Here is a 19,418-nt window from a genome sequence, read left to right as displayed (position 1 = left end):
ATATAGGAATAAATAAAAACTAGAAAAAGTGCTCCTCGGAGCACAGGTCTCCGCCAGGTCAGGTAGGCTATTGTGGCCTCCTGGTGGCGCTATAATAGGCCAATGTGAAAAGGGTGCCATTTCTTCTTACGACAATCGGACACTGCAATCATGATTTGAGGCATTTTGTTAAAAACATTTGTTTTGCTAAATTGGACCTGCTGGTGGCGCTATAACAGGCCAATGTTAAAAGGGTGGCATTTGTTCCTCAACATAGTGTGAATGTGCGTGCAAAGTTTCACCGCAATCGGACGGTGCGTTCAGGATTTGCAGAATTTTGTTCAAAACAAGCCAATAATGCAAACTTTAGATGTCAATCTTAGCCAATCAGGATGGAATATGAAAAATCAAACACATCCGTCTTGATCACATGACTATAGAGATCATGTGTACCGATGTGTAGACCGACAGAGGTAGAGGTTCTGAATTGGCATCCAGGGAGTGTGTGCGCACAGTTTCGCTGCGATCAAGCCAACGGTGCCGGAGATTAGCTGGTCACAGACGGACGGACACACGGACACACGGACGGACGGACGGACAAGGGGAAAAACATACTCTCTCGCCTTTCGGCCTGGTGGAGACAAATATATAAAAATATTTTGAAAATAGCAGATTTACAAGCTCACAATGGGTCGCATCGCAACGCATTGAGAGCTTGTAGATCGGCTATTTTCAAATGGCTGAAATTGTTATAGGGCTGTGGGTAATGTATGTTCTCTTTTAAATAATAATCTAAATCTAAAAAGTAACTAGTAACTTACGTTTTCAAATAATCGTAGTGTAGTAAAAACAATATTTGAAGTAGTGGAGTAGAACTATAAGTACTGAACATTGGAAATACATTACATTACAGTCATTTAGCAGACGCTTTTATCCAAAGCGACTTACAATAAGTGTATTCAACATAGGTAGGGAACGAAACTACTAATCACCAGAAGTCTGAAGTGCATTTCCTGCAAAAACAAGCAACTAAGAGCATACCTACCGCTATGGTATAAGTGCAATATATCAGCTACCTACTTTCTTAAACAGATGAGACAAAATAGCAAAATCAAATGAGCACGAGCAAAAACAAATAAGTGTATCGACTAAACAAGATCAAAATAAAACAATACAACAATAAAACAAGAGTTCGTACAACTAGTTAACAACAAGTAGGCCAGGCAAAGAGGAAGGGTAGTGTTTCCTGAAGAGGTGGGTTTTCAGCCTGCGGTGAAAGATGGGCAGTGACTCTGTCCTGAAATCAGTGGGAAGTTCATTCCACCACTGTGGGGCCAGAACAGAAAAAAGTCATGACCGTGTCGATCGACCAGAAGGACCCTGGTGGCAGACCGAAGTGGTCGGGCAGGGGTGTAAGCATCGACCATAGCCCGGAGGTAAGAAGGAGCTGTTCCTTTCACTGCCCTATAGGCTAGCACCAGGGTTAGCCTATATAATCCAGTAAAGTAAAAGTACCTCAAAATTGTACTTTAGTACTGTACTTGAGTAAATGTACTTAGTTACTTTACACCACTGCATATACTACGTCTATGTGTCTTAAGACATGCAAAAGAAGCACATACTTATAGACATACCCTTCTACAGTATGTGTGATAAGGTGAGTGCAAAACAACCTGTGGATACTCACCACACTAGGAAGAGTATGAGTGTTGTGGTTCTGGTTTTGGTGAACCTTAGCAGGTCTAGAACGCTGTGACGCTTCTCTGGGTCACATCTGTCCTTTGCCATGTCACTCTGCAGCAGTGGTAGAAAAAGTACTCAAATGTTTTACTTAAGTAAACAGTATCAATACTGCAATAAAGAAATACCCTGTTACAAGTAAAAGTCTGGAATCCTATACGGACTTAGTTACTTTACGGCACTGCTCTGCAGGACACAAAGCATCAGCCTCCCTCTCAGTTCATTGTGTATTCTCCCTCCATGCCAAAATGTTATGTGTCTACGCTGTCATCAAAGACAAATGTGAAGTCAATTATAATGGTGGCTGTCTATTTGTGAACATAATGTTAGATGTAGCAGGGCCCTTTATACTGTGTCTATTTGTGAACATAATGTTAGATGTAGCAGGGCCCTTTATACTGTGTATATTAGGCTTCATGTCTTGAACTCCAAAACGTCTGTGCACAATGCTTTTTGAAGGGTTTTTAGTGACATCTCCAGTGGTAGCTACAGTACGTGGTCATTACAGCATCTGTTAGAAATGTGATTCCCAGTGTTGGGGCCAGAACATTGGGATTACAAATAGTATTTTATAGTGTTTAGGGAAGTGGTCACACAACACATGTAATGTGGAATGGTTATTGTGAAAAATATGCAAGTGAAGAATTATATATATTAGAAATAAATGTAATTGAAAAGGTTAAACAGTATGACTTAAAGTCAACTTACATCATAATCTTCAAGGATGACCTGCGGAGCCTCTACGTTGTTCTTCTTAGCAGCTTCTCTCAGTACGGCCTCAGCCTCCTCTATTCTTCCCTGGGAGATCAGCCACCGAGGAGACTCTGGGATGAACCTGCCTCGCAGGTAGGAGAGAGAAGGTCCACGCTTTGGTTATGGAACACAGTAGAGAGAGGTTCACGCTCAAACAGTCAGAAGGGCTTTATCTCAAAAGCAATTCATGGTCCCATACAGGTGATTACAGAGAACAGAAAATAACATCCTTTCAAAATGTAATACTTTTAAGAGAAAAATAAGTCTCCAAAAAAAGAAAATAACCTTCAAATCTATACTGAAAATGTTACGTTATAATTTAGTCATTAAGCAGATGCTCTTATCCAGAGGAAATGTGTATTCAGTTTCAATGTAGTGCTTCAAAGAAGGATACAAGTTAAACGTGACTGATATTGTACTTCAAACGCGTGAGGGGACCGTGTTAAAAAAAATAATCTGTAAAAAATATTTTTGAAAATGAACAAATAAATAAAATAAAATAAAATAAATGAAAAGTAAGTCATTGAAAAAACACGGCCCCTCACATATTAGAAGGAGAATCTGTCACCAAAACCAATGAATCCATCATGGTTGAAATGGAGTTACAATGGGTTTGTATAGGAAGGGGGCGTGTCAGATAAAATGAATATCAAATATCTAAATACTGAATCAAGCAACTTCTGGGGTGCTCACAAAAGCCTGAGTAGACGTAAAAATGACCCCAAACATGTTTGAAAAGTGAAATTTATCCCTTTAAGGATTCAGTACCTGTTATTTCTCTCCTGTAAAATGAATTAAAAAGTTATACAATAAATAAATAAAAGAAAAACCCTTTAGAATTTGAATTCATAAAAGAATGAAAAAAATATTAGCATCTATACTACAGTGAGCTGTCACAGGTAATAGTGATAATATTAAGTCCCCAATATTATGAGTAAAACACTACTACTGGCTCAGTAGTGATGGTTCTTCTACAATGACTGTAACTCACCACCAGAGGGGTATGTAGAGCAGGCAAGGCAGAGATATAGCCAGCAGAAGATACTTCCAGTCCCTTATGAAATAAGCAAAGAGAGGCAGCATCATGTAGCCAGAAGTAAAGAACAGATTCATTCCCAGAGACACAAACAGGACACGTACGTTTCCTGTCAAGATCTCAGAACCTGGAAGGAAGCAGAGGGAGAGAAAAACACTAAAATAAAACACGTTTATCGGCTAGAGCTCCTCCGTTCCACAGATTTCCATAAACCTAGACCATACATGGGCAACTGGCGGCCCTGGGGGAAATGCGGCCCCCACCTTCACTTAATGTGGCCCGCAGGTTAATATTGGAATAGTGGTATATTATTGATTTCATCTGTTACTATTCCAAACATGACCCGCTTTAATTACTTCAGTCTATATTAGTAGCTTAAAGACGCACTGAAGTGACATTTTCGGTCATTTTATTCTGAAGGTTCAGCCCGAAACGTCGGCTCAACGACTCTAAACCAATCAGAAGGTCCCATCCCTTCAGGCTATGGGACGTTGGATCTCAATCACTTCAGCCGTGCTGGCACACGGCTAGTGTTTGTTTACAAGTGAGAGAGAGACGGCCAGTGAAGCACGTTTGCTACTACCTGGCTTATTTCTAACCTATAATGTTTTCAGATACATATTTTAGTGTGCAGATGAAGTTTAAAATGAGTAATACACTCATCTTCAATGAGATTCAAAACGGAGTATCTCTGTAATTAAAATCAGCTGTGTTTGAAGAACGTGCAGCTATGGGAATCAAACAGGTGCATGTAATCAAGATTCATTTATATTCGTGAAGGCTGTATTATGTCATCACGCAGCACGTTTTCGTTTACAGGAAGTAATTAAGATTGGCTTTTTAGGGACTTTAGATGTAAAAATACACAAAAATGTTTTTTTTTCATTTTTTTTGGCATCTATTGTAAGGTATGCCCATATGATGACCACGGATATGCTCTAAAAGTGTGAAAAACATATTTTTCATTTCAGTACACCTTTAATGGCTAGTATTACATTTCTATTGTCTTTTTTATGTCCAATATATATTTAAGTTCATACGGTTAACATAAGTATAACTAAATGCATTTGAAGTTAAATAAGAATATTACTTTTCAGGAGTCCAATTAGAAATAGCAAAAATAGCCAATCTACAAGCTCAACACGTGTCGCAATGCGACGCGTTTTGAGCTTGTAGATCGACAACTTTTCTACTTTTGTGTGACATAGAATGGCTTAGTATGGCATTCATTTACGAAAAAAAAAAGATAAAATACGGGGATAAGAGGTGTCTGACCGATGCAATGTGGCCCTCTGGAGTGAGAGTGGAAATATAGTGGCCCTCTCCATAATCAAAGTTGCCCACTCCTGACCTAGACACTGTATTTTGCAATAATATTGATATGCAAAGTATGTCTTATGTATCATTTCATTGCATAACTAATGCTGGAGTCGCAGGCCAAAAATAGCAGATGTACAAGCTACCGTGCCGTGTTGTGAGCTTGTTGATCAGTTATTTTCAGCCATGACTCGGTCGCACAACAAAGTATAAATCAGGTTTAAATAGTAGGCTACATGTTACATTCAGCACATTCCCATCCATTCTCAACATGTGAGTTAGCATGGTTCCAGACCATAGACCTCTGAGTGGACTGCCCCTCTTGGTCTGGTGTTGTAATGTGAACCTAGGATTTATTCGGTACAAAAAGTACCGTCCAATGAGAGTTGGAGGTGGGGGTGAGTCTAACGACAAGCCAATCAGCGAATATCTGCTAAAGCAAGCTGTGCGATGACGTCAGATGTAGGCGGATCCGTGGATTTCTTGTGATTGGTTTAGGGAAAGTCGAATCCCCTCCCCCTTGTAATCGCCGACACTGAGCTTCAGTCTGATAATCAGGCTACATGGGAGTAGTTGTTGCGTACCTATGACAAAGGCAGCCATATTGTTGGAGTTCTGGCCCAAAGCAACGATGAAGAAGAGGATAGAGAACACCGTCCACGAGGGAGAGAAGATTTCGACAAAGGTAAAAAGGGTCTGGACTGCCATGGTTGCAAACATAACAGGCTTTCTTCCAAACCTTAAAAAAAAAAAAAAAAAAGAGACAAAATTAGCCACCATGTGTTTTGTTTCTCTTTCCTTTGGAATTTATATGTCCATACACATCTGGACAAAGGGTCAAACTGTTAGTTATTATTGGTGAATTATAAACCAGATAGACCAACGATAACACAGGATAACTGACCATCCTGAAGGTCAAAGGGTGCAGTCACATGACCATGACTTTCTCCTCATGTCACACATTGGCATTGGAGGACAGTAACGGTGTACACTTACTTGAGTACTGCACTTAAGTACATTTTATGAGTATCTGTATCTATGAGTATTTTTTTGATAAACCTTTTTGAATACTTTCACTCCACTACATTTCAAAGACAAATATTTTACTTTTGACTCCACTGCAACTCTAGGAAGGCTGTGAAGTACTCAATAATTTCAGGCCATTTCCCCACAAGCCTGAAAAGACGGAGTGTCATGGGTCATTATTAAATCCTCATGCCATGGGTTTCAAATACCTGTCTGAGATCTGTCCAGAGAAGAAGCATCCACACAAAAGTCCCAGTAAGTACACTGAGGAGGTGAACGGTTGCTTCCACTGGTTGCTGCATACCAGGTCAAACTGCAGGTTGAGAATTTACAGTAAAGAAAGATTGACACTTGCGGATGCACCTTTGGTTAAAATACATTTGTATTCACTTAAGTTATGGATTGTGTAGCGTTAACTTGAAAGTGTAAACACATGCACGCACGCTAGTGGTGGAAAGTAAGTAAGTACATTTACTTAAGTACTGTACTTAAGTACAATGCTGAAGTATTTGTACTTTACTGGAGTCTTTCCAATTTTCAATACTATTACTTCTACTCCACTACATCTCAGAGGCAAATATTGTACTTTTACTCCACTACAATTATTTGAAAACTTTAGTTAGTTACTTCGTAGATTTTAATTATTATTACAAAACATACATTAACCATTTCGGCCATTTGATAATAGCCGATCTACAAGCTCACAATGCGTTGCGATGCGACACATTGTGATATTGTAGATTTGCTATTTTTAAAAGATTTTTATGGGACGTTCTGCATAATGAGTACTTTCAACTTTTGTACTTTAAGTGTATTTTGATACCAATACTTTTGGACTTTTTGGACTTTTACTTGTAACAGAGTAGTTCTATATTGCAGTATTGATACTTTTACTTAAGTAAAAAATGTGAGTACTTTTTCCACCACGGACGCACGCACACACTGACCTCCGTGACGATGGTGGACTGGTAGATGTCTTGGCTGTAGCTCCATCCGTCCACACAGCTCTCCTGTCTCAGTTCAGTGAGGTTCACGTCCCGACCGGGGATGTAGCCCAGAGCAGACAGGTTCCTGACCTCGTCCAGTCTGTACCGGTGGCATCGGCTCTGCTCCTCCTGTCCGTTCACCACCTAGTCAAATATAATAACCTCTATTACAGTGCAATAAGCCGTATGTATGGTATGTATGGTGACTAGGGATGCACCGATATGGAAATCCTGGGCCCCTACCGATACCCATGTTTATAAATAACAATTTGACCGATAACAGATAGCCGATACCGATGTATATTAACATATGGAAACATGTCATAAAGCATTGGTTCTCAAAGTGCGGTCCGGGGGGGCCCATGGGGTCCTTTGGGGGGGGGGGGGGGGGTACAAGATCATAGCCGCACTATGAGCTTGTAGATCTGCTCATTTATTTTTAAATCGTGAATAATTGTGCAAATCTATAATACATATTTTTAAAGCAAACATTTGTACTCAAATCTTTGCTTCTAGGGGTCCCTGGAACAAAATATTTTGAGATGGGGATCTGTGGCCAAATACAGTACATGTCATTTTGGGGGTCCTTGACATGAAAAAGTTTGAGAACCACCGTCATAAAGAACAATACACTGGCGTCAGGTGCTCACCTCTACTGGGATGATGGCCTTGCGCCACTCTGCAGTTAGGTTGACATCTGGAACCAGGCAGTGGTGGCGGGGGGTGTCAGCCAGGAAGATGACAGAGAACGCAGTGAAGCCATTGGGAATGGTGCTGGCACAGAGCAGGAAGAACACGATCTGCTGGAAGCGTCCCCACTGTCCAAGGAAGGATGTGGTCTCCTCGTAGTCCTTCATGGCCAAAGACCCAGGAGTCTGAGAATCAAGATTCAAGAATCTCCTCTTCTGGCTGACACTAAATACCTCATCAAGTCAGGTGATGTGTCAACAATGGGCACACAAAATACAAGCCCCCCCACTGATCCCCCACTGTCCAAGACCTCCTCATAATCCCTCTTAGTGCCAGGCCCAGGAATGTAGGAATGTAATAAGCTTGTACATTGGCACTTTTATGCAAATATATTTAGTGTTGAGGTAAAAACGAGGGAGCCTTGTATAGACCCCTGGGGGACCCCGGCTAACATATAGGGTTTAATTATTTAAGGATTAAAAAAGAAGGAGAGGGTTCATAAAAATGTAATATCATCACACACCAGCTTATGCATAAATACACTTATAGAAGAGTACTTTTTTAACAGTTTGTTGAAAAAAATGTAATGTATATCCTCTTTTAATACCCAAGCTCTTGTTTGGTATGCATTTTGTATTTCTCTTTGCTATGTGGACTTATTGGGACCTGGAGTATAAAAACTATGCATCATCTTTTGAAATAATGTATTTTTGAGAAAAATGATGTCCACATACACGGACCCGGTCTGAATTTCAATAGAACACAATAGTCACCATTGTGTAATAAAGTGCAAAACCCTTATTTACACATATCACATGTCATGCCACATATCACTTGCAAGCCGTGCCACATACTACATGCCATGTCATGGCACATGCCATATTCCACATGCCATGCCATGCTCCATGCCACTGACAGACTCATCTCTCTCTCTCTCTCTGCCTTTTCATGTTGCCACTTGGTAGAACTGTGTCAGTATGTCCCTTCTTCCCTTCTGTGTGTGTGTGTGTGTGTGTGTGTGTGTGTGTGTGTGTGTGTGTGTGTGTGTGTGTGTGTGTGTGTGTGTGTGTGTGTGTGTGTGTGTGTGTGTGTGTGTGTGTGTGTGTGCGCGTGCGCGCGCGCGCGTGCGTGCGTGCGTGAGAGAGAGAGGTTAAAACACTGATAGATGTCTACCAGCATGACACTGTTTGCTCCAACACCTGTTGCAGCATTGTCTTGTTGTGCTGTTGATCAACAAGTAAGACGCACGAACGCTGGAAGCGAACGCAGCTCGAAAATATTGTGTATTTACGGACTTTGTGTGTGTGTGTGTGTGTGTGTGTGTGTGTGTGTGTGTGTGTGTGTGTGTGTGTGTGTGTGTGTTTTGACTGTAGCTGCACTCTGGCGCACTCTGTCGGCCGCACCCAGGCAGTGCACTGCACACAGACACACACACACACACACAAGCCGAGCAGACTTTCATAGTAAGCTCCACTTTTCCTTCCGCGTTCGCAACAACTCTTGTCTCCCTCCAGGGGGCGCCGCAGTGCAGCCCAGCCCCTCATATCTGACCCTCCATTTGGACAGCTGGCTACCATGGCAGGTAAACACAAACCCCCCACCCCCAGTTTTACAATGACAGGTTTGTATAGATGTCTCTCACTTCTGCTTTGGATGCAGTACACAACAACCACATGCAGGGGTCAGGCCACTAGTCCAAAATGTCAAATGTTAAGGATTCTTTCTTAAAAACAACATGGTTTTAATATTTCGCACTGACCCACACACACCCACACACACACACACACACACACACACACACACACACACACACACACACACACACACAGAATTAATCTATTTGCGATAATGGAAAGATAAGGCTCATCTTTGACACATACTACACAGGGTCTTGGAGGCCTCTGCATGTGGAAAATGAATTAAAGTTGAAAGAGAAATATGCTGCTCACAGCAGTGAGTCGGCTTTGATGTCACACCAACCGCTGAAATCTGGAGATAAGATAAACAAAATACTTTGACCATGACCAGTGTTCCTTCTCCTGCTAGAAGTAAAACATTTACCGCTCTATTCTGTGCCAATCTAATCTGTCTCTGTCTACTGGTTCAGAAACTCGGGGTCTGACACCCTAGAGCCTGATTCTGTAGTTTGTTTTCCACTTCAGGGTAAAAACATGGCAGGCTGCATAACACTGACCTTATCCACCAGTTCCCAGTGTCCCATGAGGCCCTGCGTGAATGATGGCCATCACTTCCTGTTGTCAGTCGTTCAATTCATTTCAGTGATCCATCCATCCATCCATCTTCAACCGCTTATCCGGAGTCGGGTCGCAGGGGCAACAGTTTCAGCAGAGACACTTGCTCTTAGCAGTAGCCTACTGGCTGCTGTCACTGCTGAATCTCTGCATGGGGATTACATGGTGCTCGTTAAGTGACTTCAGCGATTGATAAGCATTGATCATTAATTAGAATCAGCTGCCAACGATGTGTGCCACTGCATCAGCTCAGAAAGCATGTATGGTGTTGGACGCAAGCACTAGTGTGGTTAAAATGACTGGGTAAGGGCGCTCAGGTGGCGCAGTGGTGAAGTCCCTGCCCACCACCAAGGAGGTTGTGGCTTTGAAACCACCGTGGTGCAACCAGCTTTGTCGGGCGTCTATGCGAACACAATTGGTAGTAGCGTTCGGGGGAGGGAAGCCTGGCGGGGAGGGTGATATTGGTCATTGCATGTACTCCTATGGGCTGGGGTGCGGCACCTGTCAGCGGGGAGCGTTGGGCGGGACTAGGACGAAGGGTCTACGTCCTCCCGCTGGGGGCTCCTCACTGGCAGTTGAGTCAGTAGGAACAGCAGTGACAACACAGACATGTGTGTGTGGGAAGGAATCAATTGGCACAAGCACTAAATTGGGGGGGGGGGAGTTGGAAAAAAGTAATCGGCTACTCTAAATAAATAACTAGAACCAGGAGACCTGGTACTGCCAGACCCCTAGTGGTTGAAAACTGAATGGCCGGGCTTCGCATGACGTGTGTCCCTTCTATGTCCCTTCTATGACGAAAGGGGGCAAGGGCGCCGATACCGTGGGTGCCCCGGGGCTAAAGCACCCACTGTGGGTAAGGAGCAAGGGGCAAGGCTTGGATATTTACAATGAGGCCAACACGGAAGCTTATGAATGGCCAGAGTGAGGCACTGTTTTACCCTGCGCCGACCTGCAGTGTCAGAAATAATTTATTTTAACGCAAGTGAATGGGTTTTTGACAAACTTTAGACTAGATTTTCTCACCGTAATAAAAATTGTCATAAATTCTATATGCTTCCAGTCGCTAGTTTAAAGTCTCCTTTCAATCATCATGATATGCGTTTTGCTAAATTATGGTCCCATTTATTCTAAAATTGACGATAAAGTAGGCTATGCTCCAGGAGGGGCGGGATGATTGATTGACAACCTACACAAACAATAGCATTCATTCCCCGCCCTACTCTTGATTGACAAGCTACCCAACCAATAGCATTTTTGGGGGTTGTTTTCTGGTTCGCTGGTCACGTGTCTGGTCTCAACCAATAGCGTTTGAGTTCCGGCGTGGCCAACTGTATATATTAACGATGGCGGAATGCACGTTTCTGAACTATCGGCTTCATTTTCGTTCTGTAGAAAGCAGGGGAGTGGCTTTGTCCATTCTTTTTTACAGTCTATGGTAAGGAGCACCCACTGGGTGCTGGTTCAAAATCAGATCGCCTGGTTCAGATCGCCACTGAACAACCGAATTAACCGAAATAAAGTTACAAAAAAAACCCAAAAAAGTAAATTATCCGGCCAAAACCCTGCGCGCGCGTGCATGTGTGCCTTGTTGGGCACCCGCTAGAGCTTATAAATATCGGCGCCCCTGAAAGGGGGACAGACTTTTTTGGCTGGGGCCGGGGGACAAAGTGACATACCATGTATGGACAAAACAGATACAAAGCCTCATGACCTTGGGTCTGGCAAATACAATAAAAAAAAAGATAGGGTAGATCAAGGCAGGATTGCGTTGATTACAATCTGTACTATGAGAAAAGTATCGATAGTGTGTTTTGTCGTAGCATCATTGGATGGCAGACAATTATATCATTGCATGTAACAATACTAGGCTACTCTTCTTCACAGCACAACCGTGGCTGGATGTAGGACCTCAGCTTTACTTTGGGTTACATTTCAACATGTCATCTGAAAAACATAAAAAGACAGTTCTTAGATTTAACATGGCTGATTCTTAAACTAAAAGGTGAGTGGTTTAATGTGATCAATACTCACTGGATGCAGACTTTTCCCTTCCCAGAGAGCCTATAGGTTTGTATGTCAAGAGTCTGAAAAACATACAAAGAATGTTCTTAGACTTAACATGGTTGATTCTTGAGCTATAAGGTGACTGGTTTGATGTGATCAATACTCACTGGGTGCAGACGTTTCCCAGCCCTGTGTTCTGCCAGCACGCTCAACCGGGCTGACTAGGCTGAATTTTCAGAGCCTGAAACACATAAATGAGGCTTAAACTACTTTCATGTTGCATACACCGAATAAATCATTAACATAGTTCATAAATTATTATCAATACTCACAAGCAGTGAGTACCACCATGTCCTAATTGGACTTTAACTTTGTTGATGCACCAGGAAAAGGGGGGCAGCTTGTCACCTATAGATCAAATATACTTTTAAGCATATCAGTCTCCAAATTAATGGACAGTCATATCATTGTATTGTATAGGAAGAATTATACATTAAATGTCATCATACTTAACAGTGACCCATCAGATTGTCAGCAGTGACCGTATATTTTGGAAGAGGATCTATCTTTTTCTCTGACACCATGCTTTAAAGTAAGACATCTGTAAACACAGACATCTACTGTTGGTACATTTAGTTTGTAGCACTGCCACACATGTGTAAAAGAGGATTTAGTTTTATAATGGCATTTAAAAGTTTATGCCTATGAATTAAAATATCCCTTAAATTAACGCCATCCTTTAAGGGTAAGGTCCTATCTTTTGTGATGTTTATGTTTTCATTTTGTTATTGTTTGGGGGGTTTATATGTTTATGCTTTCATTTTGATGTATTGTGATGGATTGATTGACATTGATTGATGGGTCTGTGAATGAGGCACGCACCATATAGTGTGCGGAAGTTGCTGAAGTTGCTTGGTGGCAGCGGTGGCCTAGTGGTTAGAGGGGCGGCCTTGATACCGGAAGGTCCCTAGTTCGATTCCCCAATTCATCACATCAATCATGAATCACCGCTGAATAGCCCTTGAGCAAGGCTTCCATGCAGGGTCCGGCTGGAAACAAGCTTCGTGCTTAGTCCGACACCCTGGGTAAACAACAAACTTTGCTTTTGCTTTGCTTTGCTTTGCTTTGCTTTGCTTTGCTTTGCCGGCCCTTGAGGGGGAAAAGAAATGACAGAGACAAACCGTCAGGGAGTCCACGGGAGACCTGGTTAGTTTGATTAAGTATTTGTCGGTTCCTCTAAGCTATCAGTGGAATATAGCAAAGGCCACATTATCTGTCAATACTCACCGTTAAAGAGAAGAGACGCTGAGGACATTCTTCTATTGGTGAGACCGTTTATTTTGTGTTTGTATCCAGCGTGGATTTACGTTTCTTTTCTCCGTGGAGATCTGCCGTTTCTTGGGATTATTCCGCTTCTGGAGAGGATTACTTTTACTTTTGGATTTCTTTTGGATTAACTTTTTTCGTGCTGTGTTGGGGGAGCGTTTGGGAGACGCCACAAGGAACAATATTGGAACAATAAGCGAGTGCGCGCGAGCCGCGGACTTTACCGTCGGGCTTCACGATCTGCTACTTTTGCAATGCATGTATTATTTTCCTGTCATTTGATTTAGATAAAAGGGTTAACTTGACCACAAACTTTCGTGCTTTATTTCTGGCTGTGTTTATTTGTTGTTTATTTGTTTAAGTGCACTGCTCTCAACATAATCAATTGTATCTTTAAAGAGATCATTCAATACCCGTGATTTAAAAAATAGTAACAGTCAAATATTAGTATCTGACCGTTACAAGTTTGACAGTTTATATGACAGGGACAATGTGCATTTAAAACTTGAAATAATTGGACTTTACTCTAAATTGCTGACAGTGTAATTATGTATCAAATTCAGGTCTATTTCATGGAATAATCCTACCTGTAGGCCTAGCTGATCCTGCAGTTATCCTGTAAGAAGTCCAAGGTAGACTTACTGGTGTGTGATGGTGATTTCTCTACTTTTTACAATGTCCTTCCTTTTCCCCATTGTCATTAATGCACAGGTCATCTTACACAGACCCAGTACATCAAAGTCTTTATTTACAGTTTAGTTTGTTGTTGTTTGTTGACATAGTTGTACAAATAGATGAACATACCAGGTTATGTTGTAGCATGTTGCTCTGTGCTGGTCAGGTGACAAAACTGTGTGACCTCACTCTACTGTCACCTGTGTCCCTACATATACAACCCCCTGTGCAGCCAATGACTGCCACCATGTGTTCAAAAAGAATACATCAATACTGCAATGTAGAAACATTCTGTTAAGCAAAAGTTCGGAATTCAAAATTTAGTTGAGTAAAAGTACAAAAGTAATCGGCATAAAAATGTACTTAAAGTACCAAGAGTAGAAAGTACTCATTATGCAGAATGTCCCATTTCACAAGTTTTAAAATGTATAAAATCTTTTGAAAATAGACGATCTACAAGCTCACAATGCGTCGCATCACGACACATTGTGAGCTAAAAACAAATAGTTCCCCATCATTACATGAAAAGAACAACTAATACAGCAGTGTTGATTTTGTCGACTAAAACTATGACAAAAAAATCTCAGAAAATAGCTCTGAAAATAGCTGATCTTCAAGCTTGTAGATCGGCTATTTTCAGCATGCAACCAAGTGTAAAATCAGCCATCAAGGCACCATCAAAATACATTTTAGTTGACTAAATCAACTGTAGATTTAGTCGACTAAAATCGTATGATATTTAGTCGAAGTAAAACATTTCAGATGACTAAAATATGACTAAAACTAAATGGAATTTTATTCAAAAGACTAAATCGAAACGTGCTGTCAAAATCAACACTACTGCCTTTATTGACATTATTTACTAAAATAACACTTCATATTACTTTAACTTTTGAGATCTTTCATCATTCTTTTTGGGTCCAAACCCTTAACAATGCAAATGATTATGAGGTCAGAGTTGACAATCATAGTAATCTTCAAGGTTAACTATTTGGGCTGTATTTTTGACAACAAACTGAGGGGTGAAAAGTGAAAGGTGATCAAGAAAGTCAAATGTGTATGTGACAGGAAGGTTGTGTCCCTCCAAAAAACAATGAATGAATCCAACATATTATTAGCATAGATAATGTGTAAACAACAAACAAACAAAAATGCATGTAATTTACACAATACTGATGATAGTGCTGTCAAACACACCTATGAAGCCATCAAAACTGTTGCATAACTTGGAGCCACTTTACTAAACCCGCAGTGGAAAACTTCCAAGCTACTGTTAGTCTCAATTCAATCTCTCAAAGATCAACAATTTGTATGGGGGGGGGTCCTGTTTGTCTAAATGTCTCAATTAAGGGGTCCTTGGCCTGAAAAACGTTGGAGACCTGCTGTAAACTATTTATCATGACATTTAAGTAACTGACAACTGACAAACACATACTGTATACATGCACTCATTGTCTGATATTGTAACAAACAGCCATCATGACAGTTCATCTTAACAGAGCTGTGTGAATACTGAATAATGATGTTCAACTCGTGGACAAACTGTCACTAAAATAATCTATTAAATCATTAAATAACGACAATAACATCACATCGTACCATTAGTTCACTAAATGAATCTATTAAATCATTAAATAAAGTCAATAACATCAATTACCGGTAATCCGATCATTCTCCATGATTTCCTTTCAACTCTATTGCAACAGGGCCGATTTACATTAACCACTTAAGCCTGAATAGTTGACCCGAGTCCCCCAAGGTCTATATCAGGCCCCCTCCTTTTTTCCCTCTACACCAGATCTCTTTACCTGAAATAACCGTTCTACAAGCTCACAACTCTACGCAACACAATGCGTTGTGAACTTGTAGATCCGCTTTCACCGAATGTTCGCCCCCCAGAATAGGGAATCTAGGGTTCATGTGGTTCAGGGAGTAAGATTACTATTTATTTATTATTTTTATAATAATATTATATTATTATTTATTAATTATTATTATGTACAGAACTCAGCCGCCCGCCTGCTCACCCACACCCGCTCCAGAGACCACATCACACCAGTCCTCCATGACCTCCACTGGCTCCCGGTCAAACACAGAATCAACTTCAAAATCCTCATCACCACCTACAAAGCCCTCAACCACCAGGCACCTCAATACATTTCCGACCTCCTTCACAACCACGTCCCCACCCGTTCCCTCAGATCCAGCGATGCCAACCTCCTCAAATTCCCCACCAAAAAAACGAAGCGCACCTGGGGTGATAGGGCATTCTCCGTTGCAGCACCCACCCTCTGGAACCCACTCCCACCTCACATCAAAACCGCCCCCACCCTTGCCGTGTTCAAAACCTCCCTCAAAACCCACCTCTTCAGAACTGCTTTCCCCACCTAGCTGATCTCCTACCACCCTAGTCTCAACTTGGGTTTTATTCCCTGGCCTTCTGTAGCCTTTTTAACTTTTTATTCTCTGTATTTTCTCATTAAAGTTGTTTTGTTTCGATTGTGTTCCACTTAGTTTAGCCTTGTAAAGCGACTTTGAGTACTCAGAAAAGCGCTATATAAATTCCAGGTATTATTATTATTATTAAGATCATGTTGAAGAATGATGTATAAACATTTGACCCAGACATGGCGGCTCACTGTCTTTTGTTTCCCTCAGGTGTTGTAAAAGGAAACGTTACAAACTCCCTCAGACTACAGGAGAAGAAGAAAGCATCAACGTGACGCAGTGACGTGCAGATGGATTTGGAGAGGCAAGGGGTGGAATTCCAAAAGGGCACCTATTGGATTTTTTAAAAACAAACAATTACCATCCTTTTAGGCCTGAAAACCCGACAAATCCGAACAAGCTTTGAACACCCAACAAGCTTTGAACTGAGCAGACTGGACCTTCTGTTCCAGAGATAATGGCCAAAACATCTTGAAAACGGTTTTCGATTGCCGATTTTCGATTGAGTTTTGGCCATTGTCGCCCGTTATTCTTTGATAACACGGGCTAGGAAGGTTGTATGGTGACAAACTAGATACCTGAGTAAAGATAACTTTGAGCTGCATCCAGCACATCCACTGCCATTTCCGTCGGCCTTACCGTTAGGCTGCTAGGGGCAGTTGAAATATTTGATGTATTTTTTTCAGTCTGGAGAGGGCACTTTTTTAGCGACGGGTAAAAGGGCAGGAGCTCAAGCCCCCTTTCATGTCTATGCGTGCACGTGCATGACGAGACATTGTGAAAGCAAGACTTCTTCTGCGATACAGTGCATTCAGTTAGGAGCTGTGCTCATATTAGACTCAGATTAATAACATTACTGTATGTTTTTTTGGAAAATACTTTTTTAATGTTGTTTATGTTAAAGTAATGAATTGACACATTTCAACCACTACTAGTCAAATACATGTATGTTTGAAAATATACAGAAATGTACAACACATTAACATTTTGTAGCATTTTGTCGATATTGTACATGGGGCACAGATGGGGTCTCATCCTCTGTATTGGCGAAACATGCACACTTTATCCTGGCAAAGAAAAGGCATAGGATTAGTGTTGTGTATAAATGCAGATAACCACTAAAGCCCTATATACTTTGTCGTAGGACAAATAGCATAACTTGCAGATTGGCTATTGTTGCTATTTTTTTGAACATTTAGGAAGAAAAAAAAATACGGCCTAAAAGCATGCCCCAAAAAATAGGACAAATGTGATGTCCTATCTTTATCTCCAAGATCACGACTGGTAATTCTCCCAGGAGCATACCTTTCTCTCACAGGCATCTGCTGGAAAGTTTCAGGCAAAGGTCGACCAAAGGTCTCTGGAAGGAAGAGAGTGGCCAGGGCAGACAGAAGAGCCAGAGAACCCAGCAATAGATATGGTAGATACTTGTAGTATATACCTGCATATGGAGAAGAGCACATTTTAATGACTTAAAGAGGTGGTGTCATGGTTTTGCACCTTTTCTGTTTTTCATGTGTCTATGAGGTTGATAGAACTTCATTAAGCCCCCTGGTGGTGTTTTTATGGTGTTTTATGTCTTCTCTGACTATTTTGAGTTTCTTCCTGGAGGCTGAAACCTTGGGGGTCAAACGTGCCAATAGAAAAACAGCACTTTAATGACACTGTAAAATTATACCCTCCCCCTCATTATCATAACAAACAGGTGTGGGCATGAGGAGGAGGAGGGACTAGGACAGGCGGGTGGTGCTAAGGTGGTGGAGGAGGTACTAAGGTGAGAACCAGGTATACTTAATGAACTGGAGGCATGTCCACATAAAAACATAATTTTAACACTTTCTGTAAACTTTTTTGAAAACAATCTTCCTCCTAGTATAACCATAATACCTAATGATTATGTTTTAGGGGGGGGGGGGTAATCACTGAAAATCACGGCACCCTGTCTTTAATAGTTTAGTATGCAGCATGTGCATGGGAGTTCACAAGTGTTGAAGTACCATACTTCTGTCAGGAAACGCCTAATGAATTAACTAATTATTGCATATGGAGATAGCAATTATAGTTTGACTTGGTGGTACGCTTCTACTCTTGGGGATGCTCCCTGCAGCAGCACTACACAGGGTTCCCACACATTTATATCAATAATATACCCCCCCCCCCCTACATAGATCTACATAGATTCAAGAATCTATGTAGATCTTAAAAATCCCAACCGTAGACCTGTGTCATTAGATGGTTGTCTGCACCATCGGTGTGGAATGGGTGAAAGTAACACACTTTGTAAAGCAACTTGGATAAAGGCGCTATAGAAATGCGAGACCATTTGCCAAGTACTGTGTCATATTGTTACACTTTTCTGTGCCAGTAACTCACTTCGGAAGTATCTGTTCAGATGCAATAGTAGTTATTACTACTAATAGTAATAGTTATTACTCTTTGACAGAGTAGAAGTTGACATTGCAGATCTATATGGACACAAACGTACTCAGTTGCATGACGTAAGGAGCAAGGATACCGCCCACTTTGGAAACCATGGAACAGGTGCCAACAGCTGTGTTTCTGATGACTGTTGGGTACAGCTCTCCGGTGTAAGCAAAAATCAGTTGGAAACTGTTGGAAATGCACAATTTACCCAGCATCTCCAGTGTTATGGACAGGTCAGGTAGACCTAAGCAAACAGAAGAATAGAAGAGAATAAAGTAGAATAGATGCATGTATCTATTTAGATATCTTGTATGTGTGTATATATTTATGCATGTTAGTAGGGGGCATTATGTGAAAAATTGTTACGCCGCGGATATAAGCATGAAATTTGATACAGATGTCCCTTGGGTCATCGTAGAAGGGGTGCCAAAAAATTCTTCAACAGGAATAATCTGAAACAGGAAGTGAGTTATTGACTAAATTGAAAATGGCCACCTACAGTGTTGAAAGATTATGCAAGATACCTAAAGAATCACATAAAAGCATGAAATGTGGTACAAATGTCCCTTGGGTGATCTGAACGCATCCTACAAGGGGTGCCAAAAAAAGGTTTTAAACAGGAAGTGACCGCCTAAAGCAGTTGACACAATAGAAAACATAAAAGTGTATAATTTGGTACGTACATTGAGTGCTTCTTAATATATCCTAGAAAGGGTTATTTATTTGTTTGTTTGCTTGTTCATGAAACTTTTTAGGAAG

General features: G+C 41.2%; 1 protein-coding gene across 1 annotated transcript in view; it reads right to left on the bottom strand.

Moving 5' to 3' along the window:
• Window positions 1-19,418, bottom strand: part of LOC311037212 (uncharacterized protein) — a gene marked incomplete at both ends in the record, with an annotated part of 34,781 nt that overhangs the window by 3,868 nt on the left and 11,495 nt on the right. Inside the window, 12 exons of the mRNA XM_084046332.1 lie at window positions 1,667-1,773; window positions 2,428-2,554; window positions 3,464-3,635; window positions 5,410-5,564; window positions 6,061-6,164; window positions 6,799-6,981; window positions 7,488-7,712; window positions 10,080-10,222; window positions 15,815-16,004; window positions 17,248-17,302; window positions 17,541-17,676; window positions 18,721-18,903. Coding sequence (XP_083902458.1) covers window positions 1,667-1,773; window positions 2,428-2,554; window positions 3,464-3,635; window positions 5,410-5,564; window positions 6,061-6,164; window positions 6,799-6,981; window positions 7,488-7,712; window positions 10,080-10,222; window positions 15,815-16,004; window positions 17,248-17,302; window positions 17,541-17,676; window positions 18,721-18,903 — 1,780 coding nt within the window. The remainder of the gene's footprint in view (window positions 1-1,666; window positions 1,774-2,427; window positions 2,555-3,463; window positions 3,636-5,409; window positions 5,565-6,060; window positions 6,165-6,798; window positions 6,982-7,487; window positions 7,713-10,079; window positions 10,223-15,814; window positions 16,005-17,247; window positions 17,303-17,540; window positions 17,677-18,720; window positions 18,904-19,418) is intronic.

This window comes from Gymnoscopelus microlampas, assembly GCF_963454915.1.
Source record: "Gymnoscopelus microlampas genome assembly, chromosome: 21".
NCBI lineage: Eukaryota > Metazoa > Chordata > Actinopteri > Myctophiformes > Myctophidae > Gymnoscopelus > Gymnoscopelus microlampas.
Note: the sequence above shows the minus strand (reverse complement) of the source record. Positions and strands in the feature narration are given on the sequence as shown.